Genomic DNA, 19,936 nt, shown 5'->3' on the forward strand with positions numbered 1-19,936 from the left:
TTAGATTCAGAGACATTTTAAAAAAATATCAGAGTGAACATGCACCTGATTATGAACCTTTAGTGGGTGTTACTGAGAACCTCAGTCAAATTCTATCGATTTTACCATTTTTTCCTGTGAATCCAAGCAATGTTCCCTCTTTCAACTCACACTTTAATCATACATGTAAACATCAGTGAAATGCATTTAAAAAAAAAAAAAAGTTCCAATTCAAACACCCGTCACTATACTGATTAATTTTGGACCTAAATAGCCACAGCAGCATCATGTGTAATCGAGGACACATAGTATTGAACATCTGAATTATCATTTTTCTTCTCCATGTCCAGGTTGTCTTTAAAATGCAATTAAATTTACCAAAAACACAGGGATTTTGAGGATGAAAGATCCTATGATTTAAAAACACTTAATAATTCCTTCTGATCTTAAAATTTATTATGATAATCTAGTTTGATTTCTTTAACATAAGCAATATAATTTCACCCAGAAATTCCTGCACTGAAACCAATAACTTGCAGTGAAATAAGAGCATCTCTTTTAGAAAGACATGCAATTTTGATTTTAAAAAGACTTCAACGGATATAGAATCCACCCCATCCATTGGTAATCTGTTCCAATCATCAATTATCCTGACTTAACCAAACCCCGCCCCCAAATGCCTTATTTCTAGTTTAAAATTTATCTAGCTTTAACTTCCAGCCATGAGGTCACATTGTACCTTTGTCTGCTTGTTTAAAGTTCCCTGTAGCAATCCATGTCCCTTGCCTAGATAGTGATTTCCTACTTCATCTAGCAATCTCTTTTTAGTTAGACTGAAAATATCATTAAGCTCTTGGTCACCCATTCAAATTCAGCCCAAGTTAACAGTGACAAAAACGGATTGCCACTGTACATCTGTGGCCGGTCAGATATGAGATGACGTAGTCTTCGAATTCAGAGTGGGCAGGTATCCACATACCAAAAAGCAAAAGCACAGCTGTTACCCTGAACAAGGAGATCAGGGACTGAATGTCTGTGGAGTCTGAACTCATCCCTAAAGGCAGGTCATGCAGATCAGAGTTGAGACACATTGACAGGATAGTCAAGGGAAGCTTGCACAGCCACAGTTTGCACACTATCACATCTGTGTCCATTCCAGAAAGGTGCCCAACATCTCTAAGAATCAGAGCCAAAGGTCTGTGATAGAGCTGTCCATCTGGCACCTTTCCCATGTACTTACAAAAAAAAAAAATCTCTTGCAAGTAAATGAGAAAACACAGCAATTTTGGTTTTAGTTAAATAAAAAAGCACTGAAGAGTAGAAAATTAATATTGTTCAAGGAAAAGGAAGCCAAACGGTCACATCATTATGAAAATTAGGTTAAAGAAATGAATTTCAAGAAGTCAATAGATATACCGGAGAGGAGAGAAAAAACTACAAGGTGTTTTACCTACCTATTTTGTGTAGATTTTGCTTCTTTTCATTTTCAAAGTTATCTTTGTCCTCTTGATCCTCCTCAGTCTCACTATCCAAATTAGTTTCCGTCTCTACAGCTCCAGACAGGACTAAGCCTGGCATATTTGGCTGCACTGTAAAGATCCAAAAAAAAACTTTCAAGTCAGCCAGGTAGTACACAGGATACATGATATGATAACCAGTATCCACTAGCAGCTTCCTTGTTCAGTTTACAGGAACTTTGCTGTCAACTCTACTTCACTCCCCACACACCCTTCCACCCTACATCAAAGGGTCTGATTCTTTGCAGAAGATCCTTAAGCCCAAGATTTATGGTTGCTCAGCAGCTCATAGGAACAGGCCCTAAAGGTTTATTTTGGTCATTATAAATTGGAAGAAAAATTAAATAAACCAATGGCAAAGGGAGGGAAAGGACTACCTCGCTCTAAAGATCTTTCTGAAGAGAAAGAAGCATGAGGAGGTTTCTGTCGAAGCAAGGTAAGGTGCACCACCTGGCCAGTGCGCCGCAGCACCTCCACCACTTCTTGGTTGGAGCAATCCTGAACATTAATCCCATCAACCTAGTACAGAAACAGCAGATTATAGACATCAGATTATGGTCGAGTTCTAACATTCGCAGAGATATGTAAACCAACAGTGCAACTCATCTCTAACAGTTATACTAATGGCCCTCACAGACTGCAACGTTTGCAAAAGAAGAATTGCATTAACTCAGCTACTTCAAAATAATCAGATAAATGCCATCTTCAAAGTTTATTCTTAAAAAAAAATACAAAAGAAAACCATCTCCTTGATAGCAGCATGGGCAAATACAAAACAGCAATTTTACTAGATTTACAGAAATGTAAAATAAGTTTGCTTTTCAGCAGAGTTACTGTGTGCAGACAGCAACTCGCACACTACTGTGCATAGAGAGAGCTTCCTGGATGAGTTTGAAAGACTAACAGTCTGTTCAGATCATAGCATAAGTTTTCTGCCAACCTCTACCAAGCCTCCACACATAAATATGCAAACAACTATGTACGCAATCAGTGCATAGTGGTTTAAAAAAAAAAAAAAAAAAAGTGGGTAGTCTCATCTAACCTGGACTCCACAGTCCCCAAATGAGAAGTGGGTAAGCTCTGTTGACCCTTGACTAGACTATGCACACAAAACTGCAGCTGTAAGTACAAGAGAGCACCAAATGAGGGAGAGGCCAGGCTGTGACAGTTTAGGCATTTTTCAGAGTAACAGCCATGTTAGTCTGTATTCGCAAAAAGAAAAGGAGTACTTGTGGCACCTTAGAGACTAACCAATTTATTTGAGCATAAGCTTTCGTGAGCTACAGCTCACTTCATCGGATGCATACTGTGGAAACTGCAGAAGACATTATATACACAGAGACCATGAAACAATACCTCCTCCCATCCCACTCTCCTGCTGGTAATAGCCCATCCAAACTGACCACTCTCCTTACAATGCGTATGATAATCAAGGTGGGCCATTTCCAGCACAAATCGAGGTCTTCTCACCCCCTCCCTCCCACAAACTCACTCTCCTGCTGGTAATAGCTCATCCAAACTGACCACTCTCCTTACAATGTGTATGATAATCAAGGTGGGCCATTTCCAGAATAAATCCGTATCATGGTTCCTCCCCCACTCTGAACGCTAGGGTACAGATGTGGGGACCTGCATGAAAAAACCTCCTAAGCTTATCTTTACCAGCTTAGGTCAAAACTTCCCCAAGGTACAAAATATTCCACCTTCTGTGGTGGTAGCGGCCAATCCAAGGACAAAAGGTGGAATATTTTGTACCTTGGGGAAGTTTTGACCTAAGCTGGTAAAGATAAGCTTAGGAGGTTTTTTCATGCAGGTCCCCACATCTGTACCCTAGCGTTCAGAGTGGGGGAGGAACCTTGATACGGATTTATGCTGGAAATGGCCCACCTTGATTATCATACACATTGTAAGGAGAGGGGTCAGTTTGGATGAGCTATTACCAGCAGGAGAGTGAGTTTGTGGGAGGGAGGGGGTGAGAAGACCTGGATTTGTGCTGGAAATGGTCCAACTTGATTATCATACACATTGTAAGGAGAGTGATCACTTTAGATAAGCTATTACCAGCAGGAGAGTGGGGTGGGAGGAGGTATTGTTTCATGGTCTCTGTATATATAATGTCTTCTGCAGTTTCCACAGTATGCATCCAATGAAGTGAGCTGTAGCTCACGAAAGCTTATGCTCAAATAAATTGGTTAGTCTCTAAGGTGCCACAAGTACTCCTTTTCAGTTTAGGCACTGTATCAGCAAAACATTTGCTCCCAAATATTTTATATGCACTTTATAAAAGTCAGATCTCTCTTTTCATGTTAAGAAATCTTTATAGAGTTATTCCTACTTGTATTAGGAATGCAAAGTTAGCCATTTCATGTTAACATGGCCCTGACATTTATCCAGCAGGTTTTAATTTTTTTCCACCTATAAAAAACAGGATTTTTTTTAATACCTGCGTTATAATATTTTGAGGACGTCAACCCAATGTTAAATTCTTATAGATGGGCATAAAGGACACAATTCTGCAAGGTCTCAAGCACCTTCAAATCCCACTAATTTTAACAGGAGCTGAAGATGCTCAGTACTTTAATCAGGCCCTAAGTCAAGATCCCTGCTCTAAGATGCTTCAATCCAAACATCTATCTTGTTTTATTATTTACCACTCTCTCTCATTTTTGGCAGTACATTAATAATCTAACCACTGCAAACCAGAGCTATAAGCTCAAATACTAATTCTTGCTGACAGTCATAAATTTGCCAGTGTTCCTCTCTTTTACAAACGGGATGTGCTTTAGCACTGAATGAATGAAGAACAAGCTCTAGTAGAGTGTGTTTTAAAAATCCAAATATATGTAAAATAACCACTAGTTCCAAAATTGGATCCAAATGAAATATTTTACTTACAGCAATAATTTTGTCCTGGACTTGTATAAGGCCACTGTGATCTGCAGCACTGCCAGGTATTATATTTTTCACAAAGATCCCTGAAGAATCTGCTTTAAAAAATAAAACAAAAACCAACGAATGAATAAATAAATGAAAGCACTAATTTGGGCCTTTTGTTAAGCACACATTTATTTAGAGCTTAAGAACCATGCACCTCTGGAGGCCTGGGACCACAAGTGGAATGAAGTTGCACCTCCTCGTAGTCACAAATGAGCATTGAAATCACAACACTCACATAATTAGTAGTTATTTAGGATTCAAAATCTGCACTCAAGATAAGAGCAGCAATGCAAGCCTCCTTATACTGCCCTACTTGATTCACCCTGCTCAGAAAAGGCCCTTTCTATGTTAGGTCAGCTTCCATGCCTACACAGGCTTTGACCCACCAAATCACTTACATATGATGAATTTGACTTCAAGGGGAGTATTTATGCTTAGAAGTGAAGCATGTGCTTAAGTGCTTTGCTGGATAAAGGCCTCGCTCATCCTCTTACATTTAGTTTTAGCAATTCAATAATTTAAATCAGAGAAGTCCCTTGTGAAAAATCTCACACAAATGCACTTTTCTATTGTATAGATATATTCTGTAAGAGTATGTAGAAATCACAAAAAGCTTTCCTTCTTTCTCATGTGTAGAGTTGGACAAAAGCACTCTGTGAACCCATAATTACGTACAGATATTTTGGTGTGCTCCCAGAGCTCAGACACTAATGCAAAGTATGAAATAGCGGTCTGCTGAAAAAGGATCACCTTGTGAAGATGGCACACACATTAAACACTGTTGAGATGCTCACAGTCCTGCACTGGCAGAGAGATGAACTGGATAATCTAATAGGTCTTCAAATCTCAGACATCAAACTCATTAAAGAAATGAAAGTGCATGTTGAGCTATGTGGCGTGTATCAAAGACTTCAGCAAAAACATAAGGCCAGTCTGGGCATTTGATAAACCTCTGCTCTAGTCTTTCATAATCAGTCAGCATATAACTCACCTACATCAGATGTTCCAGTATATCCAACAATTGTTATACCAAGGCTTTGTCCATCTTTTTTTGTAAGCTCCACATCATAGGTATCAAAAAGAGTGTTAGCCTAGAAATAAAATATTATACAGTTTATAAAACTGAATTTCCACATTACAGTAAAAAAAAAAAAGTTTGTTATATCACTAACATTTAAAATTACAGGCTAAGGGTTGAAGAAGTGACCAGTGATTTTGCTAGACCAACTACGGACACCTCAAAAGGGGTCTCACTTCCAGAGGACAGAAAATAAAGGTGTCAATTTGGGCACCCAAAATCACTAGCCACTTTTGAAAATCTTGGCTATATAATATATAGGATATCAGAAACAAGTATCTGTAAATACATAAAATATTCATATACAGCCCAGGGACCATGCTTATCTCAGTACCCACTGTCAGACAGTAAGTGCTTCGGAAAGTCTCTATTGGTTAATTTTTTCACCTATAAAAATAGGATTTTTTTTAAATGCCTGCATTACTAATATTTTGATGACGTCAACCCGATGTTAAATATTTAGAGATGGGAATAGAGAACTGCTTCAGGTACATGACACCATGCCAGTGGAAGAGAGAAAATACTTGGCTCTCAGTCCCCTGGCTTTATCAAAAATTATTTTTCTTGTAGACCCTATTAATGGAAAATATTTTGATTCCTTATAATCATTAAAGAAACCACACACTTGTTATGTTTAGTGTAAAACGTGCTCATGAGCTCCTTCGGACAGAGATCATCACACTCCTATGTTTGGAAAGCACCAAACATACTGTGGATGCTACCGGAAAAAAACCACAATATGCACTTTTTGGTAATTATATCCAACAAACGCATATAGCACATTTTAAAATATGGTGTTCAAGACAAAGCTAGGTGTGCAAGACACCACTTTAATTTTATATCAATCATATGCATATCTACTTAATTACATTTAAGTGCAAGTTTGAAATGATTACTATCCTGATTTGGACTGGACCGGACCAGACCGCACAGAGAAGTGGAAGCTTCAAAGGACTTGTTTAGAACTTGAAGTGACAACAGGAAGTCAAAGCTACATTAAAAAAAAAAATCACTTCCACTGAACACAAGTTAAAACATGGGAGTGGGGAGAAAATCTGGAGAATTTTTAAAAAAGCTGTACAGCTTAAAAAAAAGATAAGATTCATCATAAAAAGGGAAACAAGAACAGAGAAGAATGGAATAGTACATAACTTGGCACTATCTTTTGGCTTCTGAATCATCTGTTCAATGTTTTCTTAACCACAATTAAATAAGGTATTCAGACACGATCTGATCCCAGGAGAAATTTATGGATTGGTCCCCTGAAGCTGGCCCTCACCATCCGCCGTTATGTATTTGCTCACTTGATCTTTGGTTGTTTCTCTCCACGCAGAGCCATTTTGACAGTACAAGACCTTTCCTTCAAAGGCAACACCACAAACATTAGTGCCAGAGGCACTTTGCAGAATGACTGATGCCATTTCCTAATTCTGCAAAAATATTCATCTATGGCACGTTACTGGAAGTGGAGTAGTAGAATATGGATTTAACGGGTGGATTCTGGGAAATATAGACACACAATCCCAAACATAACAGCCCATTCCCGAGCTGTGGTTAAATTGGTAGGTTGTAGGTATATGCCTTGCACATGACTAACTGTATGAGATTTTCTGTTTCCTTATATACACAGAGTAGTGTGGATTTAGAAACTGTGGTAGAGAACTGAGGTAGCTTAATGCAAAACTAGTGGTTTAATATACAACAAACTAATGGGCAATTCAAGACATATTTCTGCTGATTTAAGCGGTAATCATAAAGCTGGAAAAATCTTGCCGTTGTAAAATTCTCAGCTAGTAAATGCTTTCTCAGAAGTCAGAGTAGAACGAGATTCTGGTAGTAAAAAATTGCTATCTTTCTTGTGCAGTAGATTCCTTGGTGCAAAGTGATTTTCGTGACCTGCCTTTAACAAGTACAATAAATGAAGCAGGGAAAAACACATTCAGATTAGCTACTGCTGTCAATTTCTGCAAAGACTAATCTATCAGCAAATTGACCAGATACTTCTTCAATCTAAATGCCTGGGTTCTGCCAACAAAGAATGCAATACATGTCATGACTAGCAATATCTGAGTTTATTTCTAGATGTCTCAGAAACCTGAAAGACCCTGCAAAGCGGTGGAAAAAACAGTACAAAAACTAACAGCAAAAAGGAGGACATTTTAGAAAGCTTGCAGCAGCTAGAGCATGCAGGATTGCTGCAGCTTGATCTATGGAACACATATACTGCTGAACAAGTCAATCTGCAAGGTCAGTCTCTAACACAGGAGATGTGAAAATAATATATGCTAGGGGAGGAAAAGTTAAGGCTGTATATATAGTCTTGGAAAATGTGACAGAGCCAGCAAGTGATTCTACGTGGCTATATAGATTCTTTAGGAAATGCCTGTTTTCAGAGCACTACACACGTCCTGCTTTCAAGACACCAAGCTCAAAGAACTCAGGATGACATTTATTTAACCAATGTCTTCTTGGCTGCATTAGTATCTCCTGAAGGGGTGGAAAATTCGAGAGGGCAGACAAGAAGACAGGAGGAAGTAGGAACATTTCCATTCTCATCCACTTGAAATGTAGGCTCTTTCCATTCCCCAATCCTCTGCTATTACTGCAACCTCACTTCAGAGGAGAACTGAACTGGTTCCCCATTATAGCTCAACATCACCTATCTTCAGAGAGAAGGATCTCTCCAGAGAGAAGTGAGGTTCTCTCCCCCACCAGAAGCTAAGAGATGCCTTTGGAGCAACCTGGTCCAGTGGGAAAGAGTGCAAACATAGGTTGTGTTTTAAAGAACAGCTCCTCTCAGATTCCAAGTTATAATCAAGAACAAGAGAAGAAAGAAAAAGGCTACTCAGAGATTCCACACCTAAATCTAACTAGCGCATTAGTAGCAGATGGCGTACAAGCACAGCTTTGTTGATGTTTCCAGACTTACTGTACACTTAGTGTAGCATTTGTTGATTTTAATTACTCAAAACTGAAGAGGATGACTTCAAAAAAAAAAAAAAAAAACCCAAGCAACTTTGATATGACCAGGAGGAGATTTACTAAAACAAGATTCAAATATTTAAAATACATTTTCCATCAAAGTTGCGTAGACTAGGAAGATGTTACACTTATGTTTCATGAAGAGAAGCAGCTCACGGTGCTGAACAATTCTGTTCTGGTCACAGTGCATGCTGGATTTTAGGAAAGAAAAAGTCATTTTTTAAATCAGCTCAGATGAGCAAGAATGTAATAAGCTAGAAAGGAGATCTAAACGTTCCATTTATCAATAATGTTTATGATCCCGTTAAATCAAATCATTCACTTTGTAATAAATTCTGCAACACTGAAACTGCCCTGGTCATCCTGGCCCTGAGATAATAGGTATTTATAGTATACTGTAGAAGACTACAAAAGGCTCAACTGATGGCTAAAATAAGGATCATTTAATACTATGGTATGATATTTGGAAGCTCAAATAACAAAATATGTTGCAGTCTGTCTGAAACTCTTTAGCACTTGTGAACGCTGTGCTCTCTCTTTCTGGCTGTAAGCCACAGCAGAACTTATTTGAAGAATTGTGAGGAAATGTCAGATACTTACACCCCTGTCTGGAGGAAAGGGTAATGCACAAACAGGCAAGCTCACAGGGGTTGGTGGGGTCACAGTAATCTCACATGCTGGATCTCTTGCAACCACCATCCTAACAGAATTCCCACAGTTCCTCAGCACTTGGGCAACTTGTTCGCTGATCATTCCTTGTACATTGGTTCCTCCAATCTGTAAGATGTGATCTCCTGTTCTAAGTCTCCCATCCTTCAAACATGGAACATTTAAAAAAAAAATTAATAACTGGACCAAAATTTTACATTGCAGAACTGAAACTGAGTAGTATATTTTCATGGGGCAGCTAGTGCATGAAAATATCATAAAAAATAATCAATGCTGCAAAACAAATAACGTAAGGAAATGCTAACACAATTAATCATTGCTTTTTCCACAGCAGTTAGCAGTTCTACAGCAAACTGATTTAAAAAAAAAAAAAAAAAAAAAGTAAAACCATATTGCTCTTAATGGTACAATTAATCAGAAAAAGGTTAAATTTCATATTTACTGGGAAACAAATGCGGACACTGTTTTGTAACCCTGTAGTCTGAGATTTTCTCTGAGAACTATGCTATCCAATAGCAGAAAAGGATTTTAGGGATACAAAGCACAGCATTTTGATTTAGGGCTATTTGAAGAACCTGAACAGCTCAAATGTTAAAAACTCAACCCTGCAGGTCTTACTCACATGACTAGCCTTTACTCAAGTGACTAACTCCACTGAATGTAACAGAACTACACTTGTGACTAGTTTTGCTCATATTTATTTAAAAAAAAAAAAAAAAGAAAAAAAAAACAAACAAAAAAAAAGGTTGGATTGAGACCCAATCTGTTATTTTTACTGTAAGAAAGAACCATACTAAACATACATAGGGCCATGTCCTCAGCTGGTGTAAATCTTCATATTCCTGTTGACTTAAGTACACTGATTTATACCAGCTGAGGACTTCGCCCATAATAACTAACATGCACATTAATACTGGTGTTACTTCATTGAGCTTTGGCATATACGTGCTCCATATTTCACATTTTTAACTGCATTGGTCCTCTTGTTCAATTGAAACTGATACAGCAATGTCTTAATTTACAGCTGTCATTGGAAGCCGAAATATTTTGTTCCTCACAGCAAAAGAGGTGTTTCACAGCAAGTGAAAATGTATTCATTACTTCAGACCGTTTTATAGAGGAGGCTCTCAAGCAACAGCTGACTTTTTCCATTCCAGCTCTTCAAATACCCAGTTTTCATCTCTGTTCTGAATTGGAGCATGTGCTATAACCTGCCTCTTCCCTTACATTAATATTTTAAAACGCAACATGTCTTTTTTGCACACCTAAGGTTATGGGCAGCAGTTAGTAACCAGTCATAGGTGAGCTCTCATTGAAATCCCAACCCTGTTAAATGCTTCAGTTGAGGGTAGTTAGTACTGGTCATGATTGGGTCTTTAAAGACTAAGACCCCAAGGCTGCAATCTGATCCAGACAGATGAATCCGTGCACCTGTGTAGGTATCACTGACTTCAGTGGGGCTCTGCGCAGGCCCAAGCCTCTTCACATAAAAATAAATAATCTTTATAAATAACCCATGCACTGGATCTTTGAACATATACTCATGCAACTGGGCTGGCCTTGGGGAAATGATGCCCTGGGTGAACTTGTATTTTGGCACCCCTGGCCCCTGCTGCCTCCCCTACCATCCCACATCAAGCCTGGCCTCCCCCAGCCATTCCAAGCTCTCTTCCGCAGCCTTGTACCCCAGGTCCATCCACTCCTTGCCTCATGACTATAGCACCCCCCTGACCATTGCACCCTGGGCGGTTGCCCACATCGCTCACTCATAAGGCCAGCCCTGCATGCAAGTAAGTGCCATTACTTTAGTGGGACAACCTGCATGATTAAAGATTACAGACATGAGAATGAGAGTTTGCAGAGTTGACCCCTGTAAAATTGTAACCAAATATATATATTCTATACAGAATCTGCATGTCTGTTAAGAGTAGCTGTCCCAGCACGGATGACTAATGGTTGAAATTTTATTGAATGCTAAATATAATGCTGGACAAGCTTTTAATATTTCTGTCTGATCTGGAATGCAATAAAAGCCCTGCCATGCCGGAGAAGTAACTTAGCTCAGTTCCAGTGTTGACTTTTTATCAGTCATCATACCTTGAACATGTATTTATTTCTATATACAATATATATATTGGCATTCAGTCTTTGATGCTATCAGACTCCTTTTGTTTACATATATTAGTTTATTTTAGAACTGTCAAAAGAAGTTATTGTACTTTAAAACCAAATAAGAAGTGACATAAAATAACAAGTTACCCGATCTGCTAATCCGCCTGGAACAACAGTCCTTACAACAACACCATTTGATTTTCCTCCTACAATTCCAAAACCTAATCCTGAGCCATCGTTAATCAGTTCAACTTCTTCAACATGGCCCCACTGAATCTGCAGTTAATAGAAGAGGGAAATTTTAATTTCAGTTAATAATCAATATTTCCAGTTTTCATGTCTGCTGGGAATTATTAATAATCTTATTCAGAGCAATTTCCCCACATACAACTGGAGCCATATTGAGTCTTGGTCAGTCAGTCAATGGGTTTTGCATAAATTTTGCTTTTTCACTTTCATAAGACACCATTCTTGACTACATAAAGGCAATTTTAGGATTTCTTACAATAGTAAAGACTACCATTTTAATTTCTGGAAAATCAAGTTTACTGCAACCCATAGTGAGGAAAAAAGTGAGAAGTCTGCATTCGCCTAGTTTTTGTTTAATATTTGACTAGTTTCCTACTTCTGTTATTTTACTTACATGCTGAATAGAGCTCCAGTACACTTTGTATGAATAGCACAATATACATTTTGCCATACTGAATTGGAAGCATCTCTCTAAGCTATTTTGCACTGCAACCTTGTGGCATACAAGACAATCTGAGAACTCCTCTGCCATATGATCACCTTACATAGACACCAAAATGAGGCAAAGCAGGCAGGTTTAAGACTTCTGTGAATAAAGGATTTATTAGCATACTGAAAATCTTGGCCAAGATCAGTTAAAAATCATAAAGGAAGTTTAAAGACCCCCCACAGAGAAACATATTTCTATTTTATTTTGTTAGTCTGTTTGGTGCAAATGCTTTAATGACAAAGCAGTTAAAATTTAATTCTTTAAAATTTTCAGAGCAATAAACAATATTGATTATCCACTAAAACCTTCAAATTTCACTAGCTCTACAATATTCATGAGGGAAGTAATTATCCAGTACAACAAAAATCCCTCTGAAAAAGATCTCCAGCAAAGCTTCCAATATAACAAATTAAGATCACAATATTGCAAACCCCATTCTCAAGCGTGTGTGGCCCTACTAAATTATCAGGACCTGTGAGATTACATAACCGAGTATACAATAAGCCCTCACGCTCAAGAAAGTTAGTGGGTTCACAATTAGTGGAGACTAGCAACATATGAACGTTGATATGAAAAACTGGCAAACTAACCATGCAATCAAGACGTTCCCCTCACAACGATGCATGTATGCGTCACTTTATTTAAAGAAGACATTGCTTTGGGGAGTTAATCATATTCTGATCAGTGGAGACTGCTGAAAGTAAACACTGCCTACCCTCTTTTAAGTCATAATCAGAGTCCAATTGCCCAAGGTAAAATGTTTTGCATTAGGTGAATTTGTAAATTGCCCTACCCTGCCCCTCTGTAAGCAGGCTCCACTACTGAGAATGGGTCAACTCACTAAAGCATCAACAGATCCCTCACAAAAACCCCAATATCTACTTTACAACAAATTCACGCAGCTTTGCAATGGAATCATCATATTTAGGGCATGATAACTTTAAAATGAAATACCTGCATTCTTAGACACAATTAAAAAGCATACACAGTTAGCTGCTGTAAAACAAAAATAGTTAAAACTGTAAAAATCCTTTCATATGTTTAGAAAGCACTAACACCTTCCAAAAACTGATTTTTGACAGTATAACTCACAGTCTCAGGTGGATTTGTGTCACTTAAGACAGCAGAGGGTCCGCTGTTTCTTTGGACTGACTCTCTAGCAACAACCAGATGTAAAGATCCTGTGGATTGTTGGAGCAGTGCGATAGCCTGCTGATGGGAAATGCTCTTATCCAACGGGGTGCGGTTAATGGCCAGAATGTGGTCATTTTCCTTTAATCTTTGATCCCTTGATAAAAGATTAGAAGAATTTAAAAAAAAAAAAAGGATGTAACTACATAACAGGATTTTGTCATCTAAACTGGAACATTCAGAATAAACCCTAATGCAATATTAAGTGAATTATATAAAAATGTTAATTTATTACATTGGCTCCACTAGCATACAAGTTATGTGTACACCACATTCTATTTAATAACCCAGACAAATTGGTTTTTGTTGCAACACTACTATGGTACATACGCTTGCTAGATCTTTCAGTGTGTTCCCACGGTAGGTGGGGTGATCAGTGGGTGTTTCATATATAGTTGTCTGTAGTATTCCATTGTTGAAGCTGATTTTGGTGTCCAGGAAGTTGATTCTCTAGAACAGGGGTTCTCAAACTGGGGGTCAGGACCCCTCAGAGGGTCACAAGGCTATTACGTGGGGGAGGAGGGGTCGCTAGCTGTCAGCCTCCACCCCAAACCCCGCTTTGCAACCAGCATTTATAATGGTGTTAAATATATAAAAAGTGTTTTTAATTTATAAAGGGGGGGGGGTCACACTCAGAGACATGCTATGTGAAAGGGGTCATCAGTGCAAAAGTTTGGAAACCTCTGCTCTAGAACACTCCCACTCTAGCGAGTCGAATGGATGGGTCGTGATTATTGAAGTTGTGGTGGAAATCTGAGGGAGTTTAGATATTTTCATCCTCTGGACAGACCATCAGGCATATCACTGGTTTCGTAGTGCATCTCTCCAGAAATTCTTCTTCAAGGTGGCCAATGAAGAGATTGGTATATTGGAGCCATCCTAGTACCTTGACTATAGCCATGGTTTGGCAAGGTGTTTGTTGTTGAATATTAAATTATGTGTGAGGATGAATTTGATGATGTGTTTGGGGTGGATATCTGAGGGTTGGCATTATCTTGTAAATATCTGAGGCAGGCAGCAATGCTGTCACTGTAAGGGATGTTGTGAATGTAGCGGAGTTTCTAGAGGAAGTTGGTTGTATCCTGGAGGAAGCTGGTCCTTTGTGTGGTGAGTGATTTGAAGATGGTTTCGATAAGTCTCAACATTCGTTCAGTAAGATGCTGTGGCCAGATAGGATGGGTCTGCCTGGGTTCCCTTGTTTATGTATCTTGGGAACCATGTAGAAGGTCTCTGGGGGATGAGGTTGTAGAGTATCTCCTGAGGTTGTTTGGGGAATGATTTCATGATCAGAAATCAACGTAATGATCAAGAATGTGGTTTCATCTGCTGTAGCTGTGACACTCTTGCGTTCATTTCCCAGACCAGAGAAGAGCTCTGTATAAGCTCAGAAAGCTTGCCCCTCTCTCTCTCTCCAAAAGAAGTTGGTCCAATAAAAGATATTACCTCACCCACCTTGTGTCTCTAATATCCTGGGACAACACATCTACAACAACACTGTGTACCCAAAATTATTAGTCATTTTTTAAATCTTAGCCGGTGTTTTTCTTGCAATTATTTTTTTTAAACATGCAAAATCATAATTTTGCTGCACTTCTGAAGGGGGATTTTTAAAAATAAAGGCTAATAAAACACAAATCTGCATATTCTTACCTGGCAGCTATGCTTCCTGGCTGGATTTCCTTGACAAAGATACCAGCTTCTCCCACGGTTTGATTTTTAAGGGCAATCACACTAAAACCAAGACCTCCAACAGATGGTTTTTCTATATCTATATATTCTATTTGCCTGCCCTAATAAAAAAAAGTTAATTTGCAACAGTAGAATGATCTTGTTTAAAATTTATGAGTACAAGAAGAACTAGTCTCTCCCCTTCTTTAAAAAAAAAAAAAATTCAGAATTTTGAACATATGTTACTTATATGAAAAATAAATAGGAGAGGTTTATAGAACAGAATGCAGTATATACAGGCTGCCCAAGGTTCTGAACCCTCAGGAAATTTAAGAGCGGCTTTCACACTTCATTCACATTATGAGATGAATTCCAAACTGGACAAAAAGTATGTACAAAATGCTGACTAATGCAGTTTATTTAGAATTTCTGGAAACATTGCATAACTAAAGCAAAGAACTGGTCTTTTGGCTGCTTTTTGCTTTAAAAAGGGTTAGTTTTTAGCTTGGCATTCAAAGGCTATGGTTTTTAAATACATATATTTTTCCCTCCAGTACAGAGTTTCTGGGTGCGTTTACTAGTATAAAATACCCATGAAAAAAATACTTTAATCACATCTGTTTTATTTAAAATAATGTTCAGTCTTTAACTCAACCAGTAAAAGATTTAGTTTGTAAAACACTACAGTTACATTAAGGTAGTCAATATTTAATATAGAAAGGAATGACTAATCAATTAACCCAACTGATGAAAATAATGCCCAGTTTTAAATGCATAGGATAGGCCCAGTCCTACATGGTTGGATCCCTGTGCCTGTACAATAATGGCTCTGCTACACTAATATGCTACACCAGGGGTGGCCAACCTATGGCTCCAGAGCCCCATGCGGCTCTTCAGAAGTTAATTGGCAGCTCCTTGTGTAGGCACCGACTCCGGGGCTGGAGCTACAGGCGCCAACTTTCCAATGTGTTGGGAGGTGCTCATTGCTCAACCCCTGGCTCTGCCACAGGTCCTGCCCCCACTCCACCCCTTCCCGCCCCTCCCCTGAGCCTGCTATTTCCTCGCTCCTCCCACTCCCCCTCCGAGCCTCCTCATGCCAAGAAACAGCTGATCGGGAGGTGTGAGGAGGGAGGGAAGCTCATGGGGGGCTGCTGACATATTACTGTGGCTCTTTGGCCAGGTACATCGGTAAATTCTCGCTGCTTCTCAGGGTCAGGTTGGCCACCCGTGCTACACCGTCTATGTTCATGAAGTTAGTATCAGTCTGATTAGGTTTTAAAATCAAGTTTTATTCAAATTAAATTAAGAGGTATATAAAATGTTTTTAATCACTTCTACTGTTTATACCTCTCCTATTCAGCAGCTAAAATTCAAAACTGAAATTTTTTCAGGAAACATCTCTTTCCCATGAAATTTCATCAATGGGGAAAATAATTATGGTTTTTGCCAACTGAAATTTTTCTGTTTTGGGGTATTGATTATAAGAAGAAAAAAAAGTCAAGTAAAATATTTTTCATTCTTGTCAAAGTTTTTCCACCAGGGGTGTGTGTGTGGAGGGAATCCCAACCAACTCTACTCTCTTACTGAGTTATAAGACACCACTCCCCAGGACACAGTACAGAAAGTTATGTTTGGCAATCTATTGCAACACAATGTATGCAAAAGAAATGACATTTGTTGAAAATAAGTTTAAACACACTGGCAATGACAGGACTTTACCTTTGCCATCCGTTGGATCATCATGTTTAATTCATCAGCTCCTAGTTTTGGAGTGAGTGGATCTACTCTGGGTCCAGATGAATTATAAGCCATATACACATTCCCATTAGCAATGGATCTGTCAGCATCAAATACTAGTAACCCTCTCTTAGTAAAATCAAAGTCCACTGAACGGTCTGAAGGCATGTAATTGAGCTGTTAAAAACAAGCAGAAATACTTAGTCAAATACCATCCTGCAAAAGTAAAAATCCAATATAAAAACAGATTTGCAGGTATAAGACTTTGTACAAAACCAGCCATATAAACAATTTATCAGGATTTTAAATCAGAATATTAATACCTAGTACGTACATCAGGATTGCCTAAACTATTTCACCAAATGTATGAAAGGACTAACAGGAACAGGCATGTACTAAGGGACAACATCTAATTTGTGCACAAAATAAAAACAGAAGGAAAAGAAAAAGAGGCAGAAAGAATGCTGAATCAGCTGGAGACAGAAGAAGAAATGCAGCATGACAGCAGCACTAGCCAAAACACAGTTCCTTTGGTATTAAAAAAAAATTAAAAAAAAAATACAATCCCTCCATGTTTCAGCTATTTTTTAAATGAAAAAATATTCTCTCGGTTTCCTTCCATTTCATTCTCCCTATATGTATTACATCCCTCTTTCTTGTCTTTTCCTGCTCTCCTGTTTTTCCCCTCTCCTCCCCAGGATCTAAACACATGTGGAAGGAGTGTCAAAATAGCCTTCAGACTACAGGTTAAATTTTCAAATGCACCTTGGTCACATAGGCCTAAGTCCCATGTTCAAAAGAGACTTCGGTACCTAAGGCCAGGTCTACACTTGGAAGGCTTTGCCAGTCTGTCTATAGCCTAGTGTGGACACAGTTTATAGTGGCAAAACTGAGCCAAATAAACTATACTGGCTTATCTGCCAGTATAACTATCCTGGCAAAAGCACAATTGCATCTACACAAGGGGCCTTTGCTGGCGCAGCTATGGCGGTCACAAATCACATCTCATCGTACTCCTGATCAATATAGCTATGCTAGTAATAGTTTGTAATATAGACCTGACTTAAGTCTCACTGAAAGTCAACAGGACTTATGCTAAGACACCTAGGCACTTCTGAAAATTTTATCCCGGGTCTCATGATCCTTCCTCTATTCAGTTATTTCAGTCAAAGTGTGTTACCGCTCAAGTGCTCAGGAAAGCCGAACAAACAGCAGAAGAGCCACTTGTGCTTTCTCCAGTTCACAGGCCACACATTTACCGTGTTCCCCCTGGTTGGGCCTGGTCCACAGGCAACAGATTGCACATGCTATAGTTGCTAGGAGCTGGAATTCAATATACAGCAACACCAGTCAACTAACAAATGCAGAGGCTTTCCCCTAGGAATTACAGATGTTGACATGCCAAGCAGGAGAAAGAGTTCTCTCGTTCAGGAGTGTATTTAAAAGGAACCTGAACAAAATCAACTTGTTGAATACTGATTCTGAATATTCCAGGTATTCATTCATTATGCACTTGCCACAAACTGTGCTCCTAGATGTATTTGCATTTACAGGTAAAATTGTCTTCTACAGCCATATGGATAATGACAGAACACCTGCAGAGCTCACTGGCACCCAGGGCATGCAGAATTAATTCCTGATTTTAAAGTTCATGTGCCTGGTTCAACTAGCCCTATGACTTGAACTGGGTGTGTAGGTGAGCATGCCAGGCACTCGGATCCTCCAGTTATCGGAGCCATAGCCCGGTTAAATACCAATGTGGTGGAAAACAGAACATTCAATCACCCCACTCACAGTTTATAAAGCCAAATGGCAGCATCCCCAGTGACACACGCCTACATACCATAATTTAAATTCCTAAATAAATATAGCCAATAGAATAGCCAAAAAAGGTAACTTTCAACTTACTTGCTCCTTCAGTTGCTTGATGGACTGCTGAAGGGTCAGTATCTGATTAAACAAAGGGCTTCTGAGTGTGTTACATAAAATAGTCAGGTTTTCATTCTGTGAAGTCTCCCCTCTCTCTCGCAGTTTCATTTGCAGTCGATCAAGAATTTGTAGCACCTGCTGCTTATCTGATACATCCCAAAATAATACAGATTAGAATTCCGGCTCCCAATTCTCTCACTACTCAACAAAGATAATTATTCTTAAAACATCTACCTGCTGCAGGATTTTCAGGCATGGTGAATTGATCTCTTTGGAATCAGTCAGAATAATCTAGATGACATTAAAAATAAATAAATAAATAGACTTAGAAACCAAGTGTAAACTAAGTTATACCTTCCAGCAGATTGCTTAAGAGACAGAGTCAACTCAAAAAAAAAATTTTACTGTATCATTTCTATAAGTAACATGTAAGATTACTATAATCGATATTAGAGGATAAACTATTTTTTCATTGTGTTTACTTCACTTACAGTATTGTTTACTTTGTTACAATCAAATGCAGTCAGTTTCACTGCTACTTATAAATAGTCACCAAGTTTCCCTTTGTTGTTTGTTTGGGCTTTTCACAAAGCAAAAAGGACAAAAAAGATTTTTAAACACAGAAAAATGCAACTGTAAAAGACAGAACTTGACAGAGGAGATTGAAATACAGGTATGTCACAGCAAACTATTTTAAACTTGTTTTTAATTGACTACACTTTAAGCAGATGTCCTTTCAAAATACACAACTACTTTTTCCACTGTTATTTTAATTACTGAAATACTGGCAGACTCCTCATAGTTATGGGTCAATCCTACAATCCGATCATGTGGGTGCAACCTTACATCTGTGCGAAGCCCCTCCAAAATCAGTGGTGCTCCACCCAGGCAAAATATATTGTAGAATCAGGGTCTAAAATTGGTCTAGCTGATAAGGCATTGGGCTTGATAAGGAAATCTGAGTTCTATTCCCCGCTCTGCACCATGACCCTGCTGCGTGAACTTGAGCAAGTCACTTCACCTCTGTTTCCCCTTCTGTCCTTTGTCTTAGTTATTTAAATAAACTCTTTGGGGAGGAAAGGAGTACTTGTGGCACGTTAGAGACTAACCAATTTATTTGAACATAAGCTTTCATGAGCTACAGCTGGACCATCTCTTACTATGTGTATGTACAGTGCCTAACACAATGGGACTCCAAATTTGGTTGAGGCCTCGAGGTAGTACTGTAATAATAAATATTAGTGTTCGCAATATGTTTTGTGAGACGATAAAGCCCTAATGTGCATATCACCTTGCATTTACATAGGGCCTGGCATGCTGAGGGCCACCAAAGCAGTTTACCAACTTAAACAGATACACAGTATATGCCTGACTTTCCAACCCCCTATTATCCAAACC

The 19,936-nt window shown here is 38.7% G+C and overlaps 1 protein-coding gene across 10 annotated transcripts in view; it reads right to left on the reverse strand.

Moving 5' to 3' along the window:
* PATJ (PATJ crumbs cell polarity complex component) overlaps positions 1-19,936 on the reverse strand; it is a 219,600-nt gene that overhangs the window by 191,097 nt on the left and 8,567 nt on the right. For 9 of the 10 annotated variants that reach the window (XM_073357497.1, XM_073357502.2, XM_073357507.2 and 6 more), the window contains 11 exons: positions 18,773-18,829; positions 18,518-18,684; positions 16,592-16,786; positions 14,855-14,994; positions 13,106-13,301; positions 11,422-11,550; positions 9,094-9,306; positions 5,425-5,524; positions 4,392-4,483; positions 1,874-2,015; positions 1,434-1,568 (listed from right to left, as the gene is read on the reverse strand). In XM_073357497.1, coding sequence (XP_073213598.1) covers positions 1,434-1,568; positions 1,874-2,015; positions 4,392-4,483; positions 5,425-5,524; positions 9,094-9,306; positions 11,422-11,550; positions 13,106-13,301; positions 14,855-14,994; positions 16,592-16,786; positions 18,518-18,684; positions 18,773-18,794 — 1,531 coding nt within the window. In that variant the 5' untranslated portion in view covers positions 18,795-18,829. The remainder of the gene's footprint in view (positions 1-1,433; positions 1,569-1,873; positions 2,016-4,391; positions 4,484-5,424; positions 5,525-9,093; positions 9,307-11,421; positions 11,551-13,105; positions 13,302-14,854; positions 14,995-16,591; positions 16,787-18,517; positions 18,685-18,772; positions 18,830-19,936) is intronic. The other variant, XM_073357500.2, reaches the window with a different exon arrangement.

Source organism: Lepidochelys kempii, chromosome 8 (assembly GCF_965140285.1).
Source record: "Lepidochelys kempii isolate rLepKem1 chromosome 8, rLepKem1.hap1, whole genome shotgun sequence".
In the NCBI taxonomy this organism is placed as follows: domain Eukaryota; kingdom Metazoa; phylum Chordata; order Testudines; family Cheloniidae; genus Lepidochelys; species Lepidochelys kempii.